The sequence below is a fragment of the Heterocephalus glaber genome, unplaced genomic scaffold (assembly GCF_053883595.1).
Source record: "Heterocephalus glaber isolate CG9 unplaced genomic scaffold, H.glaber_assembly_v1.0 deba00001004, whole genome shotgun sequence".
NCBI classification, from domain to species: domain Eukaryota; kingdom Metazoa; phylum Chordata; class Mammalia; order Rodentia; family Bathyergidae; genus Heterocephalus; species Heterocephalus glaber.
The window spans coordinates 3,752,824-3,775,612 of record NW_028258179.1 but is presented as its reverse complement, the minus strand read 5'-3'; the positions used below and the strand labels follow the sequence as shown (position 1 = coordinate 3,775,612).

At 47.2% G+C, this 22,789-nt stretch overlaps 1 protein-coding gene across 1 annotated transcript in view; it reads right to left on the bottom strand.

The window, feature by feature from the left end:
• The window catches only part of Fbxo36 (F-box protein 36), a 63,958-nt gene that overhangs the window by 1,347 nt on the left and 39,822 nt on the right, over positions 1–22,789 (bottom strand). The window contains exons 2-3 of the mRNA XM_004868011.4: positions 18,264–18,372; positions 7,531–7,703 (exon numbers count right to left, since the gene is read on the bottom strand). Of these exons, the coding sequence (XP_004868068.1) occupies positions 7,531–7,703; positions 18,264–18,372 (282 nt within the window). The remainder of the gene's footprint in view (positions 1–7,530; positions 7,704–18,263; positions 18,373–22,789) is intronic.

The window sequence follows — 22,789 nt, the reverse complement described above, 5'->3', positions numbered from 1 at the left end:
GAAGCCAAGAGAGCTTGCTGGGCTGGAAACATGTTTCAAAATGATCAGTATGCAATGGTATTTAGAGCCCTCACTTAGGAAAAATACTCTGGATGTAACTGAAGATAGAGGAATTAGCCCAGAGAATAGCTCTGAGACACTCGTGATGAAGCAGCTAGGGAGGGACGGTTTTCAGCAAGGGAAATTGAGAATCAGGAAGAAAATCTGGAAAGCAATCAAATGTGTCAAATGCTGCTGAAAAGTCAAAGAAGATGCCAACTAAAAACTGATTGACGGGGCCTGGGATGGAGCAGGTGGCTAGCTTCATGAGGTCTTGAGTTCAAAGCCCAGCACTGTGAAAACAAAACAAAACTAACTGGTGTATTTTGCTAGATTATGCAATGGCAACTTTGTCAAGAGCGTCTCAGTGGCACAGTGGGGATGAACGCTGGGCTAAGGGGAGTCCATAGCAGAAAAACAGCAGAAGTGGATAGAGCAAGTACAGAACACTCTGGAGGGATTTTACAATAAGAATGGAGAGTGAGTGTGCGTGTGTGTGTGTGTGTGTGTGTGTGTGTGTGTGGCCTGCATTCCTGCCTTGCAGATGCTTTCTGCTCACAGATGCTTCCACGTGGCCAGGAAGCTCAGACTTGCAAAGCGACAGGCTGTCACTGTGGTACCTGTTGCTACAGTGCCTATTGACTGAGGGAACCAACACATCCCTATATTTAACTCCTCTTAAGAAAGGTCAGAACTTTCTTAAATTCTCCGGTACTGAAGCAGACAAGTTAACAAGCAAATATACTCAATCGGAATCCCAGCTCTGCCACTTAAGTAATCCTGTACCTACCAACCTTCTCTGCTCCTCTCTCCACACCTGATCCTGTATTTGGTCATCTGAGGAGCAGAATAAAGTGATGTCAGAAAACTGGCTTGGAGATTGACTGCCTGGGCTCAGAACCTGGCTCCAGTGTTTCCTATCTGTGTGCTTTATTTAAAGCTGTCTCCTCCTTTATGAAATCAGGACTAAACTGGGCTTAGTGGCACACGCCTGTAATCCTAATGTTCTGGGAGGCTGAGGTAGGAGGAGTGCAAATTCAAATCAAGCCCAGCCTGGACTACTTAGCAAGGCCTTGTCACAATACTTGAAAAAAATCAGGAGCAGGGCTGGGGATTTAGCTCGGTTTCGCTGCCTGCAGCGCAAGCACAAGGACCCGAGTTTGACCCCTGGTACCAAAAAAAAAATCAGGACAAGATAGTGCCTACTAGCCACCCTATATAACTGTTGTGAGGACGACCTTGGATCATGTACATTCAGTGCTTACACATACTAGATATTCAACAAACAGTAGTTAACCTTTAATGCTATATGAGTTAAACGTAACGTGTAAAATTCCTGGAATATAGGTAATTAGTGAGCAGAAAAGGGAGACAGAACAGCATGTTACCAAACCCAGTTCTCAGAAGACACCAGAAAAAAAGGTCTTGCAGGCCATTAGCTGCCAGATGGACATTCTGTTGCTAAGGCTGAGGGTCTGGGAAGGCCAGGAAAAGCCACTGATTTAGAGGATGGAAAACCACAAGTCAAATGCAAAGACAAATAATGCCCATGTGGATGATGCCCAATGTGACTGATGAATTCATGCTCAAAGAATTTAAGCCCGGGGAAATGTACTTTCTCTTCTGCATTCATCGTGTAGATGAGTCTGAAGTACCAAATCATCTCTCTGCCCATCTAAGGAGACATTTCTTCAAAACCTTATTTGCCAGGCATGGGGAACATTGAAAAAGGCAGATTCACAACTAACGAACTACAATGTGCTCTGTGCTGATGATGGAATGAAACTAAAAAGCCCAAACGTTAGCTGAATTTAAACACAGCCTTGTATCAATTGCAATTCTGGCCTTCCTTTCAGAGAGAGTTCTAGAATGTCCCATCGCTTCAGATCAGAGACCAGCCTGAAGAGAGCTGGACTCACCCATACTGTCACAGCACAGGACAGGCAGGAGAGCCACCCCAGATGTTCCACTGAGGGGAAGGAGAGCAAGACCTCTGGCCGCGGGGCCGGATGTGGGAGCAGAGTCCGAGCCCGAGATGGGAGCCCTACAGGAAGCTTGGTTGGCCTAGGCTCTGGGATGGAACCTGAGCCTTTGCCCGACCCCACACCTACACTCACGGAGGCTGAGCTCTGTGCCTGCTTCTGCCCTCCCAGCCGCCATCTCTGCTTGTCCTTCCCAGCTGCAGCGGCTCCTGAGCGCCGGGGATTAGATCATCCCTTCAGCCACCGCGGGACAGCTGACTGTGCCGACTGCTGCCCCCATCAGGGCCCATGGCATCAGCCCGCCTGGCCCACACCCAGCCCCTCACAACCGATGCACCCCCAACCCCAAACCCCACGCATTCCACTGCTGCCAGCCCTCGCCTGGCTGGCTCTGTCCTGCTTTGTTCCCGTGTATACTGGCTTCTTCCTGTTGTCTTGATTTCCTTACACCGCTACTCTCTTTTCAATGGGAAGCAGCCAGCATTGTTTACTTTTATACGTCATCTAGCCTAAAGATGCTGTAATAAGCCAAAAGAATAAAATACAAATAGAAATCAACAGTGTAATAAAGTATCATCACTTAAGAGCCTGTCTGCATAAACATCAACGCCACAGTCATTACATTCACATAATGAAGGTTACGGATAAAGAGTGACACTAATAAATATTATTCCCCAAAACTGGGATGTCAGGCCTGGCTGTTCGTTATGTTCCTGTGCCTTCAAGTCCTTCCAAGTTTACTTTCTCTATAACAAAGGAAACTCTTAGGAAATATACCCCAATTTAAGACTCCCAATTCCCGGGGTTCTTTTGCCTGGCACTTGGCCAGGCTGCACAAGGCGGGGTACCATCCTGTGGGTGCCGCTGCTTCAAGCCACAGCACAGGAACTGCGGGCTTAGCGCCCCCTAGTGGCGGTGCGTGAAATTAACTAACGGATTGAAAGGGCTGCTAGGGCCTATCTAGATAAAAACCGCTCCTTTCAGCAAATGGGGAAATTAAGGGTCAGAGAGAATACAGGTGCTGCCCGGGTTTGTGTGGGGAGGAGCTAAGAACCTCGCTCTCTGGGTTAGTGATGACTTAACTGCACCACACCGCTCTGTAGTGGAGACAGGAAAACCCTAAGCATCGAGTCCCAGCATTTTATCATCTCTTTGGACTTTTTTCCTTGGCCGAAGGAGAGGATGTGCAGGGAATGAAGCCAGGGACTCCCACATGCTAGCACGAGATCTACCACTAACTGCATTTCCTGAGACATTTATCGGTGTAATTTCTACATCAATCGGTCAGATTCCTGGGCCAAAGATGCTGAATGGGGCTTGTCAAACACAACACTGCAAGAACAGGTATGGGTCCACCGCAGCCACCCAAGTCCAATTCTGCGGGGGTGGCGGCCGTGTGCTTCACCTGCTTGGCCAGACTTCAGGATCACATTCACACGGAGTTTGTAGACGCAAGGGAACACCTTTCTCTCCACAGCCAGACAGTGGCAGGAGCTAATTTCTTCCTCAGCAGCCTCAGTTACTCCTGAGTCACAAGCAGGACGACGATAATTATATCCTCGCCATGACCATCCTCTTCCTGTCTGGGACTCAGTTGTGTCACCTGGCTACTCTGGAGGTTTCTGCTGTCATCTGAGGGCAGCCAGCAGGCCCCTCAAGCAGGGGCCCACGTGGCTGCACCCCTTGCTGACCCTGCCTCAGGCCAAAGCTGAGCCTCAGTCAGAGAGGTAGAGAACTGTCTTCGCAGCACCCCTGTACCAAGACACGGGCCTGGCCTTTCAGGGTGCACCCTCCGGCAGTGCTTCTTTGTTTCCATTGAAAAATACAGCCTTGGACCCCGCCAGATAATCCAGGGAAACATCATGGGGCTTAGTCCACACTGACTCGGTGCCAGGGCAGGCTGCTGGGTGATCCTGGTTGCTGGGGGCATTGAGGAGGACAAGCAGACGTTTGCACCCTCTACTGTGGATGAGCACCACCAGCTCCAAGGCCGAGGCCCCACCCTCTCCACAGACCCAAGCTCTACGGTGGAGTCAGGTCTGGCCTTGGATACCTTGCTGGGCTCACCTTATCTCACACACCTATGGACAGGACGTCTCTCGAAGGAATACATAGCACTTGTCATATGGTTCCCACTAGAGAACAAGGAATGGAAGAATGGCTTTTTCCAAGCTGACCACTGTAATGCAAATCATTCTTTTAGAAAATATAACCAAAGCTGATGTAGCCCCTCCTTTACCGGGCTAGGCATCCTGCTAAGGTGAGCACACAAAGGAAAGGGGCATGATCCTCACTGCCCTTGAGCTTGGTGGGGGTGAAAGTCAAGAAAAGGTGTGACATGCTCATGCAAATGCCACTGAGGGGCATTTTGGAGGTTGGGGTGGAAGATCAGGATACTGCTAGAAAAGGAACAATGTAAGTGCTAGGGTTTGGAAGTGGTTTGAGTATCCCCCAAGATTCATGTGTGGGAATTTAATCCCCACTGTGATGGAAACTTAAGCCTACTGTAGTGTTTCTAGGTGGGGCCTCTGGGATGCAGTCAGCATTAGAGAAGGCCACCAGGGTGGAAGCTCCAGGAGTGAACACCGGTGTGGCTGAGAAGGTGGACAGAAAGCAGAGGAAGCAGGCCCTCATGCTCCCTGTCCCTTGTCATGCGATGCTCTGCACAGCCTGAGGAGTCTGCCACAGATGCAGGCTAAATAAACCTGTTTGGTTTTGCTTTGAGACAGCCTATGTTACACAGGCTGGCCTCGAACTTGTGATCCTCCTGCCTCTGCCTCCCTCTTGCCTCAGCCTCCTGAGTAACAGATTACAGCTGTGCACCACTGCATAGAGTGCACGCTGTTCTTTAGTGACCCAGCCTCAGGTCTAATTATAGACTAATGCAGTCAGCGGAGGAGTCCCACTGCCACCACCCTGGGCTGACCAGAGACTGTAAGCCTCTTCCACCCACTATGTTTTTACGCCTGCTAAAGATGTATAATCACAGGTTAATGAGGCCCAGGAACCTCAGCTACACCCATAACTCCCATCATGCTTCAGGCCCACCGACAGGCAGCCACCGCTCCCTGTACTGTACTTTCTTACACCCTGTATGAGAGTTGCCGGTCTGGTCTAAGCCAGGGTAGTCCTCCTCAGGTTCATTCTGAAATAAACCTGGCCTGTTCAGCTTGTACCTTTGTTTTTCCTCCTCTTTTCCTAAGCAAAGGCAAAGAAGCACAAAAGAGTCCAGTACACAAAGAATGGCAAGGAATTTGCAGAAGGCAAGGCCTGGGACCCTGGGCTTGCAGACATGGTTAAAAGGCCTGAATCTCATCTTTAAAATGGCCACTGAGCTGGGCATGGGGACACATGCCTATAATCCTAGCACTCCGGAGGCTGAGGCAGGAGGATCACTGCAAGTTTGGGGTCAGCCTGGGTTTATGTAGTGAGTTCAAGACGAGTCTGAACTACATGGTGAGGCTCTGTCTCAAAAAAAAGGCCACTGAGGGGCATGATCAGTGTGCATTGTAGAAAGGCCACTCTGAGCTTGCATGGATGAGCAGCCATTGAAACAACGAAGGCCCAGCCAGGAGAAAAGCCACCAAGAGTCCAGGAGTCAGAGACAGGTCAGGAAATAGAAGGCCTGGAACAAGCTATTAGGAGTGACAGCCATGAGGTCACTGTGGACCCGGCCGGGGAGGTTTAGGAGGCGTGGATGGTGAGGAAATAGAGCAGGTGTAAGCTGACAACAGACTAACAGCTCTCAGAATTTCAGATGTCACAGGACCACTGAAAGTTTTAAAAACCAAAGCAGAACAAAAACTACAAACCAAAATAAGGTTGCTGACTTTTTAATTTTGCCAAGTAAGGGGCAACTTTTAGAAATGGTCATATATGATTCCCACCATTTAATTAAAGAAGGGACACCTTTACCCTCCAGCAAACAGAAGCAGCTCACATCCAATAGAGACGGGCACTTTGGTGAAATAAGCTCAGCTGTAAGAAAACTTCTCTGTATCACCCTTATTGTTCTCATTTTGTCATGGATGATGAAGTCACAGACTGATGACACTGGTTTGCTGAGTGTGAAATTCTGTGTAAACTGTGTTTAAGAGGAGAGACTGGGTAAGAACAGAGTTAAGAGGTTTTTGCCAGGCCTGGAGGTGTGGGTCAGGGGTAGGTGTGTTTGGCATAGGTGGGACCCTGGGTTCCATTTCAGCACTGACAACAACAGCAACAAGAAGTCTTCTGACGTTTGAGTCTGATTTGAGAAAACTGATGTACAGAGAGAAAGAGAGTTAAAAATTTGACCTCCCAGTATGGGATTATAGGCACACACCTGTAATCCTAGCACTTGGGAGGCTGAGGCAGGAGGATCTCTGTGAGTTCGAGGCCAGCCTGGACTACATAGTGAGACCCTGTCTCAAAAGAAAAAAAGAAAAGAGAAAATCTGAACTAAATGCCATGTAGTAACCTAGATTGGATCCTGAAGCAGCAATCAAAAAGATACTGTAGAAAAACTGATGAAATCCATATAATACTTGTACTTTACTTAGTAGTGTTGTACCAATATTAATTGTTCAGCTATGACTCATGCACCATGCTTATATAAGATGCTAACTTCAGGGGGTTTGGGTGAAGGGTATGAAAACTCTCTATTACCTTTGTAACACTTTCTAAGTCTAAAGCTATAAATAGAAGGTTTAAAATAACCACAGCAAACACAGGAGGGAAAGCAGGTGAAGCCCTGAGCCAGGTGCAGGTAGCACCGACCCTGAGTGAGAGTCCGGTTCTCCCCCTCTGAGATCAGAAGAAAAAGTCGTCCACGGACACAATAATTTGATAATATGCTGGGCCTGGTGGGTGGCACAATATAATCCCAGCACTCAGGAGCCTGAGGCAGGATTGTGGTGAGGCCAGCCTGCGCCCCGTAGTGAGTTCAAGGGGAGTCTGAACTACATAGCAAGACCCTGTCTGAAAAAAACCAAAAACACAACAAAACAAAAACAAAACAACTATAGTACAGTTAAAACAATAGCCTTTTAAAAAATTAACACAAGCAGTTAAATGAAAATAATTTATACATGGAGGAACACAGCAGGTAAATGGGGCACAGATAAAACTTTAGCTTGACAACAAAAATAAATGGTTAACCTCAGCTGACCACCCCCCCTCCTAATAATTCTACTCTGCAAGGACGCTGAGGGCTGAAACCAGCAACCTAGGAAAGCTTCCAGCACTGGCTAAATTACTGAGGATATTTTTCAAGACTGCACTAAAATAATGGCATGGATGTCTCATTCTGTCGCTCCTGCACCAAGGATGGTGCCTACAGAAAGTCAGCCCTCAGTGAATGATAGGTAAAATGAATGCAGAAATCAGGCCGGGAGTCCTGTTCTGTGACTAAGCACTTGTCTAGCATTCGTGAGGCCCTGGGTTTGATCCCCAGCTCTACAAAAAGGAAAGAAAAAAATTTAAAGAACATCTATGGGAAATCCTATATCAACACAAAGTGACTGACTGTTACCTTTGCAAATCTGCAGGAAGTTTGAGAAAGCCTGGCAATGTCTTCAAGATCCAGGTAAGAAATGATGCTCAGGAGCAGGTGGTCTGAGAGCCGCTCCAGGAAGTCGATTTCACCTTTGCACAAACTGAAGACATATTCTAATGTTCTTCTACCAAATATTAAGGCAACTTGAACTGTAAGTCAAAGAAACCAACATAGTTACCATACGTAGCCCTCTAAAATCTATCAAAGTAACAGACACAAGATTTGGGGCATTTGTCCCAGAGCAATGGTAGACTATGCTTTGTGAGTTCAACTCTACCAAGCTGCCTTTGGGAATAATGACTTGGAAAAAAAATTATATATATATACAGGGTCTTGCTATGTAGCCCAGGCTGGCCTTGAACTCATGACGATCCTCCTGCCTCAGCCGCCCAGAATGCTGGGATGGCAGGTGTGGCAGGTGTGCACCACCACGTGCAGCTCATGGCATGAATTTTGAGGCACATGCTGCTACTTCCCACCCAAGCACCAGTAACTCACAAGCCAACATATGGGGCGAGGAGACAGGCTTTGTAGGAAATTTGGCCAACCACGTGACGAGGACTCACGTCAGAAAGCCCATCCGCCTCCCAGCAGCCCACTACAGATTTTTTTTTTTTTTTGGTACCAGGGATTGAACTCAGGTCCTTGTGCTTGCGCAGCAGGCAGCAAAACCACTGAGCTAAATCCCTGGCCCTCACTACAGATTTTTAAAGACATCCTTTTCCAGGGTCGAGGCCATTCTCCATACTCGTGTGTCGAAGTCTGTGTTTAGAAGGCAGAAGGTTCGGTATTAAAAAGAGCCCAGGGGAGGGCTGGGGATTTAGCTCAGTGGTTCTGCCACCTGCCTTCCAAGCACAAGGTCCCAAGTTCAATCCCCAGTACCAAAACAAAAAAAAACTTAAGCAACAAGGAAGGCAAGATGTGACCGTACAAAACCAGGTAAGTTAGTGTCCCATCTACATTACAAAAGCCAGCTGCAGTGCGAGTTATAGCCTAGTGCTGATAGCAGAAGGACATTAAAGCACAACTAAAAGGGGTTAAAATTTTCCTGTTACACATCCTGTGAATTTGTCCCATTGTATGTTCCTAGAACAGGGGTGTTGACTCCATCTGGGTGCTTCTGGCTAGATGGGGGCATGGCAGAGGGTGATGAGGGATAAGGTGTGGAACAGATTAACTTGATGAACAAAAAATGCTCCAGCTCTCCTCTGTTCTCTGACTAGGAAGCGGTTTTCCTTTCTTCTTCCAGATTCCTCGTGTTACCTAATATGCCAGCTTTATGCCAGGAGCTTCTGCCACCAAGAGCTTCCCCTAAACTGTTCAACTGGGGTTCAGTGATCAGACCATGCTCGAGGGGGGCTGGCTGAAGGGTACAATATTCCCACGTCCAAGCTGATCTGGGGTTCCGTGTACGGGCCACTGAGTCACCTCACTATCAGAGGTGTTTTTTAGAAGGGCTTCTCTTAACTAGGTGTGGTGGCACATGGCTGTAATCCCAGCATTTTGGGAGGCTGAGGCAGGAGGATCTCAAGTTTCAGCCTAACCTTTGCAACTTAGTGACTTATCAAAACCCTATCTGAAAAATAAAAAATAAAAGGGTTAGGTGAGTATTCTAGTGCAAAGGCCCTGGGTTCAATCCATAGTATGTATCATTGTGCATGTCTTGTACTAACAATGATACCTTCAATCCAGTCACCTCCCTGTAAGGGGACAACCAGCCCAACAGTCTGTAAGCCAGGGGGATGCATCTCTGGTGATGACCCAGCCCGAGCATAGCTCCATTTAGGTCCCACTGAGGGTTGTCTCTAGGGATGGCAACATTGGTTCTGGGTTCTCGGCTGGATTTTCCCGGTGGAGGCGACCTCTCACATCACCAGCATCCTTTCATCCACAGTGAGGAGATGGTTCAGGAACAGCTCCGCCCATCTGCCCAGGCTGGGTTCTGTCCAACAAAGAGCCCCTCAGAAGAATTCTTTCCTCTCTTCGGGTCACCCTCGGAGGAAGGCAATTCACTCCCAACCTTTCTGTGTCCCAGAGGGAACATGGATGGCGACACCACAGGCTCTGACTGGCCGTCCTTGCTGAGAGACGTTGCACTCGTGTGGGGAGCTGAACCAGAGGGAACATCCCCTGGCCAAACCGGGTGTCCTGTTGGGTCTATGAGGCGAGACTGTCCTGCCAGACCTGCACTGCTGGCTGAAGCAAGGACAGCCCTCCCTTGCTATGTTCAGATTTCCAAATGGGGGATCCATCTGCTCCCCTTCCTTCCTTGATGCCATGAGCATAAAACTCCCCTTTCTTTTTCCTTCCTCATGAACGTACATAAACGCTCTTACATAAGGAATCTCATCTGCCTTCTCAGCCTGTGACAAAAATGTTCCAAGCAGGAGACGGTGTAATAATTTAAAGGCCCATTCATTGGCCTTCTCTCCTCGGACCCTGACATGTACAATGGCCAAGCAGTATTGCAGAGATCTATTATTGATATTGTTGTTGTTGTTGTTGTTGTTATTGTGGTCATGGAAGAGGTACAGTAAGCAGACCATTTCCCCAAAATCCTTCCTAAGGGGCTATCATCACAAACTGTACTGGTGTTACCCATATTTTCTTCAGGAGACCGAGAGAGAAATGAGAACGAAAAGATCCCAGGCAGAAAAATAGGAGAATTGACTCCCAGCAGTGTTTAGCAACAAAGGGCGCGCTTTCCAACCAAACTTGGGTATACACCGGTCCAACGCAACCTGATTCAAAGAGCAGAAAAGCCCACATGCAGTCAGCAGATGGAGCGCCCCTGTAGTCCAAGCTACTCAGGAGGCTGAGGCAGGAGGATTTCACGAGTTTGAGACCCCTGTCCGGAAGGAAAAAAAATCAGCAGGGTTTCCACGCTCGGTGGTACAAGATTCAAAGGGCAGAAAAGCACACAGGGTGGACAGTTTTCCAAGGGTTTCAACACATTCCCAGGACCCTGTAGTAATGCCTGTGCCCCATAATTATGAAGCCCATTAAATGTGTACGAAACAAACCAGACCAAGGGGCCTTCAGTCTCTTGAATACGAACCTGGCGTAAACACGAGACGGATCGATGAACACAGACTCCAAGAGCGGATCCCAAACCATTCTCACCCCTTTAACCGAGTTCAAAGCTCCCGCCCTCTGCTCTACAGGACCTGCGCAGGCGCAATCCGAGCTCGCGGCTCCACACAACTCACCGGCAGTGAACGGAGGCGCATTTAGTATTTAGAACAAGCAAAGGTAGGAGCGGAGTGGCTGGGTGGGCTGGGTCGGCTAGCGGATTCTTTGATTTTCTACATTTTAAACCACAAAGGTCAGCTTCAGTTTTAATCGCCTACTTGATAGGTGGACATGGGTTTCTGATGCGCGAGCAAGTGTGAAGCCAGATGTGGCCCTACAAAAGCAAGCCGGGAGTTACAATCACCTGTCCACACTACGAAGCCGAGCTCTGAATTGTAACCTGGTGCCAGTAGAAAGGGACATCAAAGCACAGCTAGGCGGAATCTGACATTTTTTCCCCTGGTTACACAACTCCCGCCCCAGATTTGAGATTAGATTTAGGGACATTCGCTGTTTAACAGTGATTCTGTGTCCCCTCGATGCGTTCAGCGCCCCACTACAGTCTTAACGACCGAGCAACCTGGCCTCTCCAGGACCTGCTGGCCGCTGGGACAAAAAACTGCTGGTCCGTGTGGTTTTTCTGCCACCTCTGCTGATCCCTGAGTTGGTTTGAAACACATTCGTGTTTTCAAACTTTAATTGACTTTTGCTGTTATTTTTACATGTTTTCCCCCTTATGTATACTCTCCCTTCTTTCATCCCTACCTTTGTACAGCTGGGTAAATTGAAAGAGGCAAAAAGCAAAATAGATGAGTACTTTATAAAAATGCTTATAAAATGACTTCCCTAATAGGTTTAGGTGTTTTCTTGGAAATAGGAGTTCACAGTCAACTAATACAACCATGTACCTTAAGCAGATTTGATGTTGAAAACAAACAGGCCCGCCCGCCCCACACACAGCTCCCTGAATAATCAAAGAGTGGAAACAGGTTTGGAAGACAGATGTTCACATTGAAACAGTGATTAAATCTGAATGGGCCCCTGTAATCCTAGCACTCCGGAGGCTGAGGAAGGAGTCACTGTAAGTTCAAGGCCAGCCTGGGCTACATAGTGAGTTCGAGGCCAGCCTGAACTACATAGGGAGACCCTGCCTCAAAGAATATCAACCAGTCAATTGCTCAGTCTGAGTGGTGGCTGAAGGAATCCAACTGCTGCCATCCTAGGCTGGCCAGAGACTACTTTAGGCCTCTTCCATCCCCTTATGGCCTTGCACCTGCTAAAGATGAATCATTATGGGTTATGAAGGCCCAATAACCGAGGCTTCACCTCGTAACTTCCATCAAATTTCTCAGCCCTGCTCCCGACAGACAGCCACGCACCCTCAATTCTCAAGGCGTATGGAGCAGACAGCCGAGTCTTCTTTTCACTGGACTTTTCACCTCACAGCCTCCCCTCCGTGCCCACAGCCCTGTAAAAGACCTCACAGCCTGTGACAGAGCCCTTTGCACCAGCAGTGCCTCTCAGGTTTGTACCGAGAAAACCTATCCTGACTGTTGAGCTCTTGCCTCTGTTCTTCCTTTTTTCCTAACAGTGAGTTTTGTTTTCTTTCTTTTTTTAATCTGATTTTTAAAATCTTTTTCCAATAAACCAGTATTACAGTGTCCTCTTTAACAGTCCTGGGAGGCAGCTTGCCTTGTTTGGAAACCAGGGGGAAGAGAAGGTATGTTTGTGGATTCCGGGGTTCCCGGAGCTGGGGACTTTCTGGGCACAGGGTGGGCAGTGCTGTGCACTGAACTGCAGCCCCCTCCCTCCCATGGAGTAGTGGGCTCCCCACAGAGGAGGTGAATTGTGATCCTAGGCTGAGCTCTGATTACAGAATGGAGGGCTGGTGGCGCCGTGTTTCTGTAAAAGGCTCAACTGTGCTCGCCTTTAGATTTCTCTCTCAAACTGGTTAGGCCAGCTTTTTCCAGGCACGAGAGTTTCAGTTGCTTCTCAATTCCAAGTACTTCCAATTTGGCCGGCAGTTAGACATTAGCAAGCCTGAGCAACAAAGGGGAAGTCCAAAATGCATACCTTACCGGTTATAGGTAAGAAACAAGGGCTGCAGTGTATAATATGTTTATAATCATTTGTTAGGTGTCAGGCCCAAAGAGATCTCACAGAGCACAATGACATTTTAACATTATCCATGCCCAGTGATATCAGAAAGGGGACCATTCTTTCAAGGCCCTCTGAGACAGGAGGTTAGGGCGTGGCAAAGCTGGCCAGAGAGGTGGTCATACCTGCTAATTACAAAATCCCTGACACATGTGCAGAACAGGTCCCAACCCTGCATGTGGACTTCCCAAGAGAACTCAAGCAGATTTTCAGTAGGATGTCTGGACCTGATGTCAATCTGAGGCAGGATCCCAGCCCTGCCTCTCAGACCTGGATGTAGAAGTTCTCGGGGTTTTCCTCGAGATTTGGAAGACATATAAGGATGTAGATGCCAGAAGGAGCTTGATAGCTGACTTTCCTCAAGGTAACCTGACTTATCTTTTTATATCTCCTTTTACTAAGCCCAGGCTCACTCCAAGGAGCCAGTTCTTCCCTCGCGGTTCACTTTTACTTTCTCTAATAAACTTTGCCACTGCTTTTTGCTTCTTTTGTTCAAGTCTTTGTTTGAGTTGAGAAGAACCTGGAATCTAACTTCTCAGGAAGAGGTGAGCAACCCCAAACCAGGTAACGTTTAGTTGGCAAACCACTTTTAGAAGGAGCTACCTGGTAACACCTCCATCCTTGTGCTGAGATCTGTTGTAAATTCTATTTTTAAAATTTTTTTCTTTTTTGTAGTTCAGGCTGGCCTCGAACTCATGGTGATCCTCCTGCCTCAGCCTCCCGAGTGCTCAGATTACAGTTCTGCACCACTGCACCGGGTCTGATCTAAATTCTTATATAATTAAGACCCCAGAGGGAACACTAACCACCTGAAGAGAACAAAGAAGATGTTGTTTGTTTGTTTGTTTTTCCAGTACCAGGAATCAGATTCAGGACCTTGTATTTGCCAATCAGGCGCGGGACCACTGAGCTAAATCCCTGGCCCAAAGAAGATGTTTTTGGGATATCGATATTTCAAGCTAAGCTCTAGCTGAGTGTGGTAGCACATGCCTGTAAACCCAGCTCTCAGGAGGCTGAGGCAAATAGATCAATACAAGTTGGAGGTCAGCCTGGACTACAGACTGAGTTCCAGGCCAGCCTGAATTACATATCAAGAGCTTGTCTCAAAAAACAAAAGCAAAACAATAAAAATCCAGCCTTAAAGGGAAGTTTTTGGGGAGAACCCCTGACCCCTCAGAGGAATAAGAAAAAGTAATGATGGTTTTGCTGTCGTTAGGAAGGAAAAAAACGTCCTCAATACAGCTGCAGATACATATTCTGAAGACCTTAAAATGCCAAGCAAACATGCTCAAAGCCTATTCAGGTGTACTTCAGAAAGTCTCTACTAACAAAGTATTGTAGGAACATGTTAAATTTCCTTTTTTTCCCTCCTAAGTTTCAATAATTTTAGGCTAGGAAATAAACTGACAATAGACATGTGTAGATAACAAGAGCAAAACAAAAATTGTTTTACAAGCCTAATAAACACAGGGCTGTGAGCCTCAAGGAGGAGCCAGGGAGCTGAACCTCCAGCCGTTTAACAGAGGGCTCAGGGCTTGGACTTCTGGAGTGGCCCCACCTCTGGAAGGCTGGGGGTGGAGTACACAGCCAGCAAGGGTCACCTCACTGCAGTGTTGCTTAGTTTCGCTCCACACTGACGTGGGAGGACAGCAAGTGCAAGACCAGCCTAGGCAACACAGTGAGCCTCCATCTCAAAGAAAATGTTGCTTAATACAGACTGCCTGCTTCAAGTCTTGGTCTTTAAACCCACTTGATACATGATGTCCTTGGGAAAATCGTGTAATCATTGTGGGTCTCAGTTCCTCAACTGTCGATAATGGAAATAATAGTGTGGACCTCACAGGGAGCTGAAGACACATTGGTAGGCAAAGTCCATAGCATACTGGAGTCATTCTGGTGGAGAGAACAGACGAGAATAAACAGTATATTGTACGGCAATGACTGTTATGAAAGATATGATATTCCAGAGTAAGGGATGAGGCTGTGATTTTCTGTCTGTGCTCAAGGAAACACTCTCTCAAATGGCAGTATCAGCAGAGACCTGAATGAAGAGCAAGCCATGGAGACAACCCAGGAAAGTATATTCCTAACTGAGTGAACAGCAAGTGCAAAGGCCCTGAGGTGGAAGTTTGTACTGTTTCTTGCACAAACACTAATGCTTTGTGTGAGAAACCGCAGGAAAGTCAGTGTCCCTGGAGTAGAAAAGCAAATGGGGTGGGGGTGAAGGGCACTGCAAGACTTCGACTTTTTCTCCTTTTCTGTCTTTTTTTGAGACACTCTCACTAGGTAGCCCAGGCAGGCCTCAGACTTGCAGTCCTCCTGCTTCAGTATCCCACGTGTTGGGGTTCCAGATGTGTACCACCATGCCTAAGACCTGGAATTTGGGATACAGATTAGTAGAAGATTGAGGCCCTGCGCAAGGCCCCGAGCTCAATCCCCAGCACCAAAAACAAATAAACAAGATCTGGACTTTTACCCTAGAGGAGCCAAGAAGCCACGAGAGGAGGAGTTGAGACAGAGCAGTCCAATGACCTGAATCCGGCCAGTGTGCTGAGAATAGAGCAGGAGGAAGAGTAGCACCAGCGAGGGCTATTTCGACAATCTCGGGGGAGGTTAGTGTTAGGTGTCTGCTGCTGCTTAACGAATCAGTCCAGAGTTTACCGGCTTAAAACAATAGGTGTCTGGCATCTCAGTGCTTTTAAGGTTCAGGAATCCAGGAGTGGCTTAGCTGGCGCAGGAACCCCTCAGAGACCACAGATGGGTCCCTCTACAGGGCTGATCAGTCCTCGGCAGTGCCTGGTTTCTCCCAGAATGCATGGGGAGAGGGTGAAAGAGACACAGAGCTAGAGAGAACCACCAACACAGGCAGCTTCATCTTTTATCACCTAACCTTGAAAGTCACAGCCATCACATGCCCTGAATCCTGTTGGTCACCCGACCAGACTAGGTATGAGAGTGTGAATCCTGGGGTGGGGACACCTTGGAACCTGCCTGCCACTGTTCAGGCTCTGGCTTTGTGGATGGATTGGATCTACTGAGTGACAGAAAGAATGGGATAAAGGAGAACTTCAGGATCTGGGGCCTGACTTTTTTTTTTCCTGGGGTGGGGGGCTGAGGTCGGCAGCCATTCTTGGACAAGTTGAAAATCTGTCAGGCACTGCAGCTGATGTGTCAGTGGTGCAGTTGGATAAACGTCTGAGTGTGGTGTTTAGGGGAGAGGGCTAAGTTAGCGATATCAGTTTGGTACCTTCCTGCCTGTGGCGGGTGTTACAGCCAGAGACCAGATCCGATCCCCCAGAGCATAAGTACAGACAGAGAAAAAAAAAAAGGCCTAAGAGTTGAACCCTGGACCTCAGCAGTTTGATTTGGAGAATGAGGAGTCAGCAAAGGAGGCCAAGAGGGGGCCATGGAGGCGGAGGCCAAAGCAGAGGGTGGACCTAGAATGAGGTGCCTTTCAGAAACTAGGGAGAAAACGTCACCCAGGGCTGAGCACTGATGAGGGTCCACATGACATGGTCTCATCATTCTCTGCCAAGATGGTCCGAGGGTGACTCAGATTTCTAGAGACTTGCTGGGGTGTGGGGTGTAAGAGAAGACTTTGGATGAGAGAGTCTTTCAGAGAATCTGAGGAATATGACGAAGAGGAGATGGGGAAAATTAAGCCCAGTCTACATCATATACTTAACAGCAAACAATAATTAACTGTTGATTGTGTACTGGGCCTTGCTCTAAACCTCATTCATGTAGCAGGTCACTGAATGCTCGGGAAAACCACATAGGACAAGCATGAGCACACCTGTTAGGGACAGGGACACTGACTCATGGATCCTGTGAGCAGGCACTGCGGTCACAGCACTGGCAGCACAAAGGTCAAAGCAGTCCAAACGCCCCCTGAGCCTTGCTCTGTGCCGTGGGGGACAAGGGAGACGACGGTGACCTGGCCAGTGCTGTCTGGGTTCTCCCAGCAGACACAGGGCCTTCCACTTTGGCAGACTGCTTTCCTCGGCTATCATGGTGCTGCTCCTGGTGGGAGGCCACCAAGCAGTCTGGAGACTGCAGCTCTATGACTGCAATGTAAAACTCAAGGTTGGGTGCGTTCCTAGCCTGGGCCCTTCACCTTCCTAGCTCTTAGGGCAGGAGGGAGCAGTGGAGGGTCCCAGCTACGGGACTAAGTTTCTTACGTTAGCAGCTAATCTTCCAGTATCAGGAAGTGGTCATCCTGAAGCTCATGTGGATGTCCCATGGCCTGGGCCTGGCCTGGTGTCCAGGAGCAGGGCTGTGGGAGGGGCCTGGGGCAGGCAGGTGACAGATGAGGGTCTGCCAGGTAGAACAGCACTTGAAGATACTATGGCCTTTCTCTTCAATCTCTAGGTATTTTAGGAAGTCAATCAGAAAATCATGTGATCTAGCCAGTCGTGCCGGCACACACCTGTAATCCTAGCACTCTGGGAGGCTAAGGCAGGATTGCAAGTTTGAGCCTAGCCTGGGCAATTTAGCAGCTTAGAGATACCCTGTTTCAAAATAAAAAAAATAAAATGGCCTGGGGATATAGCTCTGTAGGAAAGCCCTATATTCAATCCCTAATACTGCAAATAAAAGAGAAAAGAAAGGGCCGGGGATGTAGCTCAGTGGTTCCACCGCCTGCCCCACAAGTGCAAGGTCCCAAGTTCAATCCCCGGTACCAAAAAAATAAAAAATAAAAAAAAGAAGAAAGGGAAGAAAAAGATAGAAAAAAGAAAGAGAAAGTCACTTCTGTCAAGGAATAGCTCCAGGACAGATACTACAGAACAAAAGAATCATAACTGAAAAGGCAATGTGTTTTCTAGAGGTCTACTTTATATCTATCTGTACAGAAATATGTCTGTTAAAAAAAAGACATCTATTCCACAATTAAGTGAGGCAAGCCTAGACTGATTTTTTTTTTATTCAATCAAATTGAACAGACTTCCCCCAATATGGCTGTTTCTAAGCCATGAATATTATAAATACTTGCACACATAATGGAATATTAAAGACTGTCAATCCAGATCTTTAACTATTTAAGGAAGTAAAATCACAAAAAAATTTATTTTTTATTTTCTTTTATTGTTGTGTGTGTATAGTGCTGGAGATTGAACTAAGAGCCTTATACATGCTGGACAAGTGGTCTGTCACGTGGAGATACACCCTAAACTGAAAACCTTCCCTCTCTTCTAAAAACAGTAAAAGCTGAGGATGTAGCTTGGGGGTAGAGCACCTGCCTAGATGTGGGAGGCCTTGAGTTCCATCCTCAGCACCACAAAACATCTACGAGAACTGGTTTTATTTTTCAGCTTTCCCATCACTGAGAAAAAATACCCACAATTTAGAGGAGGAGAGTTTTAATTTGGCTCACAGTCTCAAGGGATTTTTAAGGTTCAATCCCCAGCATTGAGGAAAAACCTTTCACTAATTATAGAGAACTTAACAGCACCAAGTACATAATGTTTTCCTTTCCTTACCCTGAAGATGTGAATTATCTAGGAAGTCTTCATGAGTGTCTTTTGCTTCTCCAGGTCTTGCTGATCGATACTCACTCCTCAGAGAGATCTTCCACCATCTAAAGATTATCTGTAATTGAACAGAAGGTAATTCTGTTCAGAATTGAACCGAAAACTAATTCTGATCCTGGCAGTCATGTTAAGTTTGGAGTTTTGAAAGATAACTGTGGTATGGCATTTCTGACATCACTGATAACTTAGCAATTAGACGTAACATCTATGAACATTTATTTACAGATTAGAGTCACAGAATCATGGCACTGGGCAGAATTTTTAAATCTTATCAAGTCATGCCAGGTGTGATGGCACACTCCTGTAATCCCAGCACTCAGGAGGCAGAGGCAGAAGGATCGTAGCGAGTTTGAGGCCAGCCTGGGCGACAGAGTGAGTTCAAGGCCAGCCTGAACCATATAGCAAGACCCTGTCTCAAAACAAAAACAAAAATCTATCAAGTCATACAAAGCTCAGTGGTTCATGCCAATAGTTCAGCTACTCGAGGGGTTGAGGCAGAATTGCCATGCTCAGGGACGGCAGGGCAGCCTGGGCAACATAGTGAAACCCTCATCTCAGAATAACAAAGAAACCAACAAACCACCACCAGCAACAACAAAAACTATGATGTCAACTGATAATAAATTTACCCAGTGTCAACTCTTTTCTTGAAGATCTCTGAGAATAGATTTTGTAACCTGAGAGCCAACTTCCAAGTAATTGCTCCACTCTCCTCCTTTCTTCCCAAGGCAACAGGGCAGAGAAGAGGATGGATAATTTTCTCACAGAGAGTGACAATTCCACAGATAGGGCCGGGGAAAATACCATTACGCTCTGTCCTGTCACTGGCGAGTGTGGGTTCTTGCCTCAGTGATAATAGAAATGAAAACCAAGGCAACAACATGATTTTTATAGGCAAAAGCTCTAACTGGAAAGAAAGAAAATGGGAAAGGATCTGAGCTGGAGGAAAAAAGCTGATAGGGGCACAGCTCTGATGAAGATTAGACTGGACTACAGCAGAGGACAAGGCTCAAGCTTTTAAGGGGCTGCTGAAGTGGGCTAGAGTCTAGTGCAGTGGTGGCGAAGCCTTCAGAGCTGTCGGTGATAACTGACAGCCTGCTGCAGCACACACGCCATAGATTCACCACCACTGGTCTGGTTGATCATTATCTCAGTTCTGGTATTTGCAGCTCTGGAAAAATCTTGGTTCCCATAAGATGATTGGTCCTGTTTGGGAATAGAGTGATCTCAGTTTCGCTGGAATCCATGGCGCCTGTGGGTTTAGTGCAATGGCTGGAGACATCCACGCACCCATTCCAGGTGGTAGAAGCTGGTGATTGAATTTCCCTAAAAATATCTTGTCTTAGTGTCCTCAGTCTTGAAGGAGAATTAGATAAATCAGGTAAATTTAAGGTTAATAAACCTCATATAACCAGTTTTTGACAGACACTCACTAAATGATTAACTTTCTTATATGCAGGAATCTGACCCAAAGTTTTAAGGTAGTAGAGGAGATAGACACAAAATGAAGGCAGCGATATCAAGCTTTATTCTGATTTTAGCTACTCATTGGGCATCTGTGGTCCCAAATGAAGTTATTTGGTCTTTTTTTTTCTCCTGTTCATTTCTTGTTTAGTCCCTGACTGCCTCAGAAGGGAACACAAGGGCCAAAGATTTAGCTCAGTGGTTCCGCTGCCTGCCTCGAAAGCACAGGGTCTCAAGTTCAATCTCTGGCACACAAAAAAAAAACCAAAAATAAAACCCACCAGCAATAAAATTATTATTGAATTATTTTGGGCCAGGGATTTAGCTCAGTGGTTCTGCCACCTGCCTGCCAAGCGCAAAGTCCTGAGTTTGATCCCTGGTACAAAAAAAAAGAAGAAGGGAATACAAATCCTGCTTGTAGTAATGAGTAACAGGTGAAGTCCCTGGGCTCTTGTTTGTCCCTCGGCAATGTTATCCAACGGTTTCATTTTCTCCTACAGTTTATGCTTGGAGACAGTCACTATCGAGAAGGCATCCTGACTTTCATGATGTTCCAGGTTTTTTGAGGTCAATAAAATGGTTTGGGAGAGTGAAGAATGCATAAAGTACTTTTAATGGTAACAGGTCCTCAGTTGAAACCCAGAAGTGCACCTGCCCTTCATCTCCTTGGTGATCTCTGTTTACTTCAGTCTGGTGCATACAAATGTGTCCTACAAAGCCAAGTGTGCACACACCTAATCCCAGCACGCAGGAGGCTGAGGCAAGAGGACCCCAGTGAGTATTCTAATGCCTGTATTCCTCAGTCAGGTAGCCTTCTGGTTGTGGTTTAGAAGGCAATGGGGGGTGGGGGTGGGGGTAACCGGGGATCAAACTCGGGTCCTTGGACTTGCCAGGCAGGCAGTGGAACCACTGAGCTAATTCCCTGGCCCTGGAAGGCAATTATTTGCGGTGCTTGTCATATGCTCTTTGGAGGGCCAACCACCAGGGCATGGATTCAAGTTAACCCACACACAGAGAAGCCTCCTACCATCTCCTCTGAGGCATCTGCAGGAAATGACTGAGGACACAACACCTGCCTGAAGAATCTCGGTCAGCTAGGACCAGAATCCTCCTCACTCCTAACTTCCCAAGTTCCTTCTGAGGCACCAAGCTTGCTTTGTATACAATTTTCATTCCACAACCCATCAGATCATCTTTATTCAAAATCACAACCTGACCTTGTGAGGATTCAGTTGTGTTCCAGAAAAATAGACATTTTCTGCCGTCACAGGATGGGGTCTGAGGAGGTCCCCCCAAAAAGGAGACAGAGACCTCAGTTTGGTGCACCAGGTAGGTTTCTGATTCACATGAAATGCAGATCAGGCAAAGTTACAAAGTAAGGGAGAAGAAAGACGCTCCGAGTAGAGTAACTGGAGGCGCTCACTCTGATGTGGAGGTTCAGACCGGCGCCCTCTCAAAAGCACGGGGCCAGCTTTTAAGGACTGGCAGAGGCGGGCCAGAGTCCTGTCCATCAGTGCCTCAGTCCTGGTTTCTTTGGCCTGGAGGAATCCCTGTGGTTTGAGGAGCAGTTTGGTTCCTTCCTTCCCTGGGGCGGGCAGGGAATGCGTGCATCTATGAGGCTGTGCTTTTCCTGGAATCCAAGGTAGCTGCAGATTTAGGTCAGTGATCCAACACTTGTAGGCACTGTTCTTGAGCATCTGGAATTCAATGTTGTAAAAGCTGATAATTCCATGTACCTGTAAATCCTGAAAACTACTTCACTTTTTTTTTTTTGGTCCTAGGTATTGAACCCAGAGGCTTTGCACTAAAGTGTATATGCAGTCTTTTTATTTATTTATTTATTCTTATTTATTTATTTTCTTTTTTTTTTTAAATTTGAGATAGTCTTGCTATGTAGTTCAGGCTGGCCTCAACTAAGTGACCCTCCTGCCTCAGCCTCCTGAGTGCTGAGCTTATAAGCATGCTCTTTATTTTTTGAGACCAGTTCTTGCCAAACTGCCCAAGAAGGACCTGATTCTCCTGCCTCAGCTTCCCTCAGTGGTGGGATTACAGGCCTGTGACATCATGCCCAGCTAGTTAGTCTTATTTTGGTGTCCTCAGGGTGGAAGGTGGAAGGTCAGACAGAGGCACGATTGAGACCACCGAGGCAGGCAAAGTTCAAGCACCATGCAATGAGTTTATTGCCGTCTGGGTGCAGACGGGCCAAGGGCGAAAGGGCCATTGGCACTGAGAGGAGGGTGGGCGTGGTTTTTATGGGGAGTTTAGGTAGGGAGGGGGCACTGGCTGAGAGAGTGGAAAATTTTAGAGTCCCACAGGTGATGGGCCTGGGGCTGGCTGACAAACATGGTGGTGGTGGGGGCAGCAGGGCAGCCGCTTTCCATCTGTTATCCCTGTGCTCCTGTGGATGTGTGTAGCAGGTCTGCTTGGGGGTTTTCCCTTCTGGTTGGGTGGGGGTCTGACTTAGGAACTGTCAGTGGGTGAGATAGGTGAGGTCAATTTAGGGCTAGAAAACCTTATTTTGCCAACTTTTCCTAAATGATAAACATTCCTAAAGTGAGCAGAGATCCGACCTAGAGTTTTAAGGTAAGAGAGAGACCTTCTACTTCTCTCTATTTCACCTGTCCTACCTCACTCCTGCCCATTTTCTCTTCGATTGGGTGTGATATTTTTAAACAAGTGATAAAAATCCTGTTTTGGTGAAGCCAGGGAAAAATGAGAAGCCTGAAAAATCACCGAGAGGAGGGTTTTGGGCTGGGGCTGTAACTTGCCGCTCAGTGCTGCTGCCTCACCTTCAGGAGGCTCAGCTCCGGTTGCTGTATAAATTGTTCTGGAAGTGCATAGCAAAAATGACAAAGGTCGCCATGCCCTCTGACCGAGACTGGAATTTAACTTGTAACAATTTATTCCAAGAAACTTGTCAGACATGTGTACATGTCACGTATGATGGTTGTCATACATGAATTATGATAAAGAAAATTCAAAATCTATTCAAGGACTATCGCTGGGTCTAC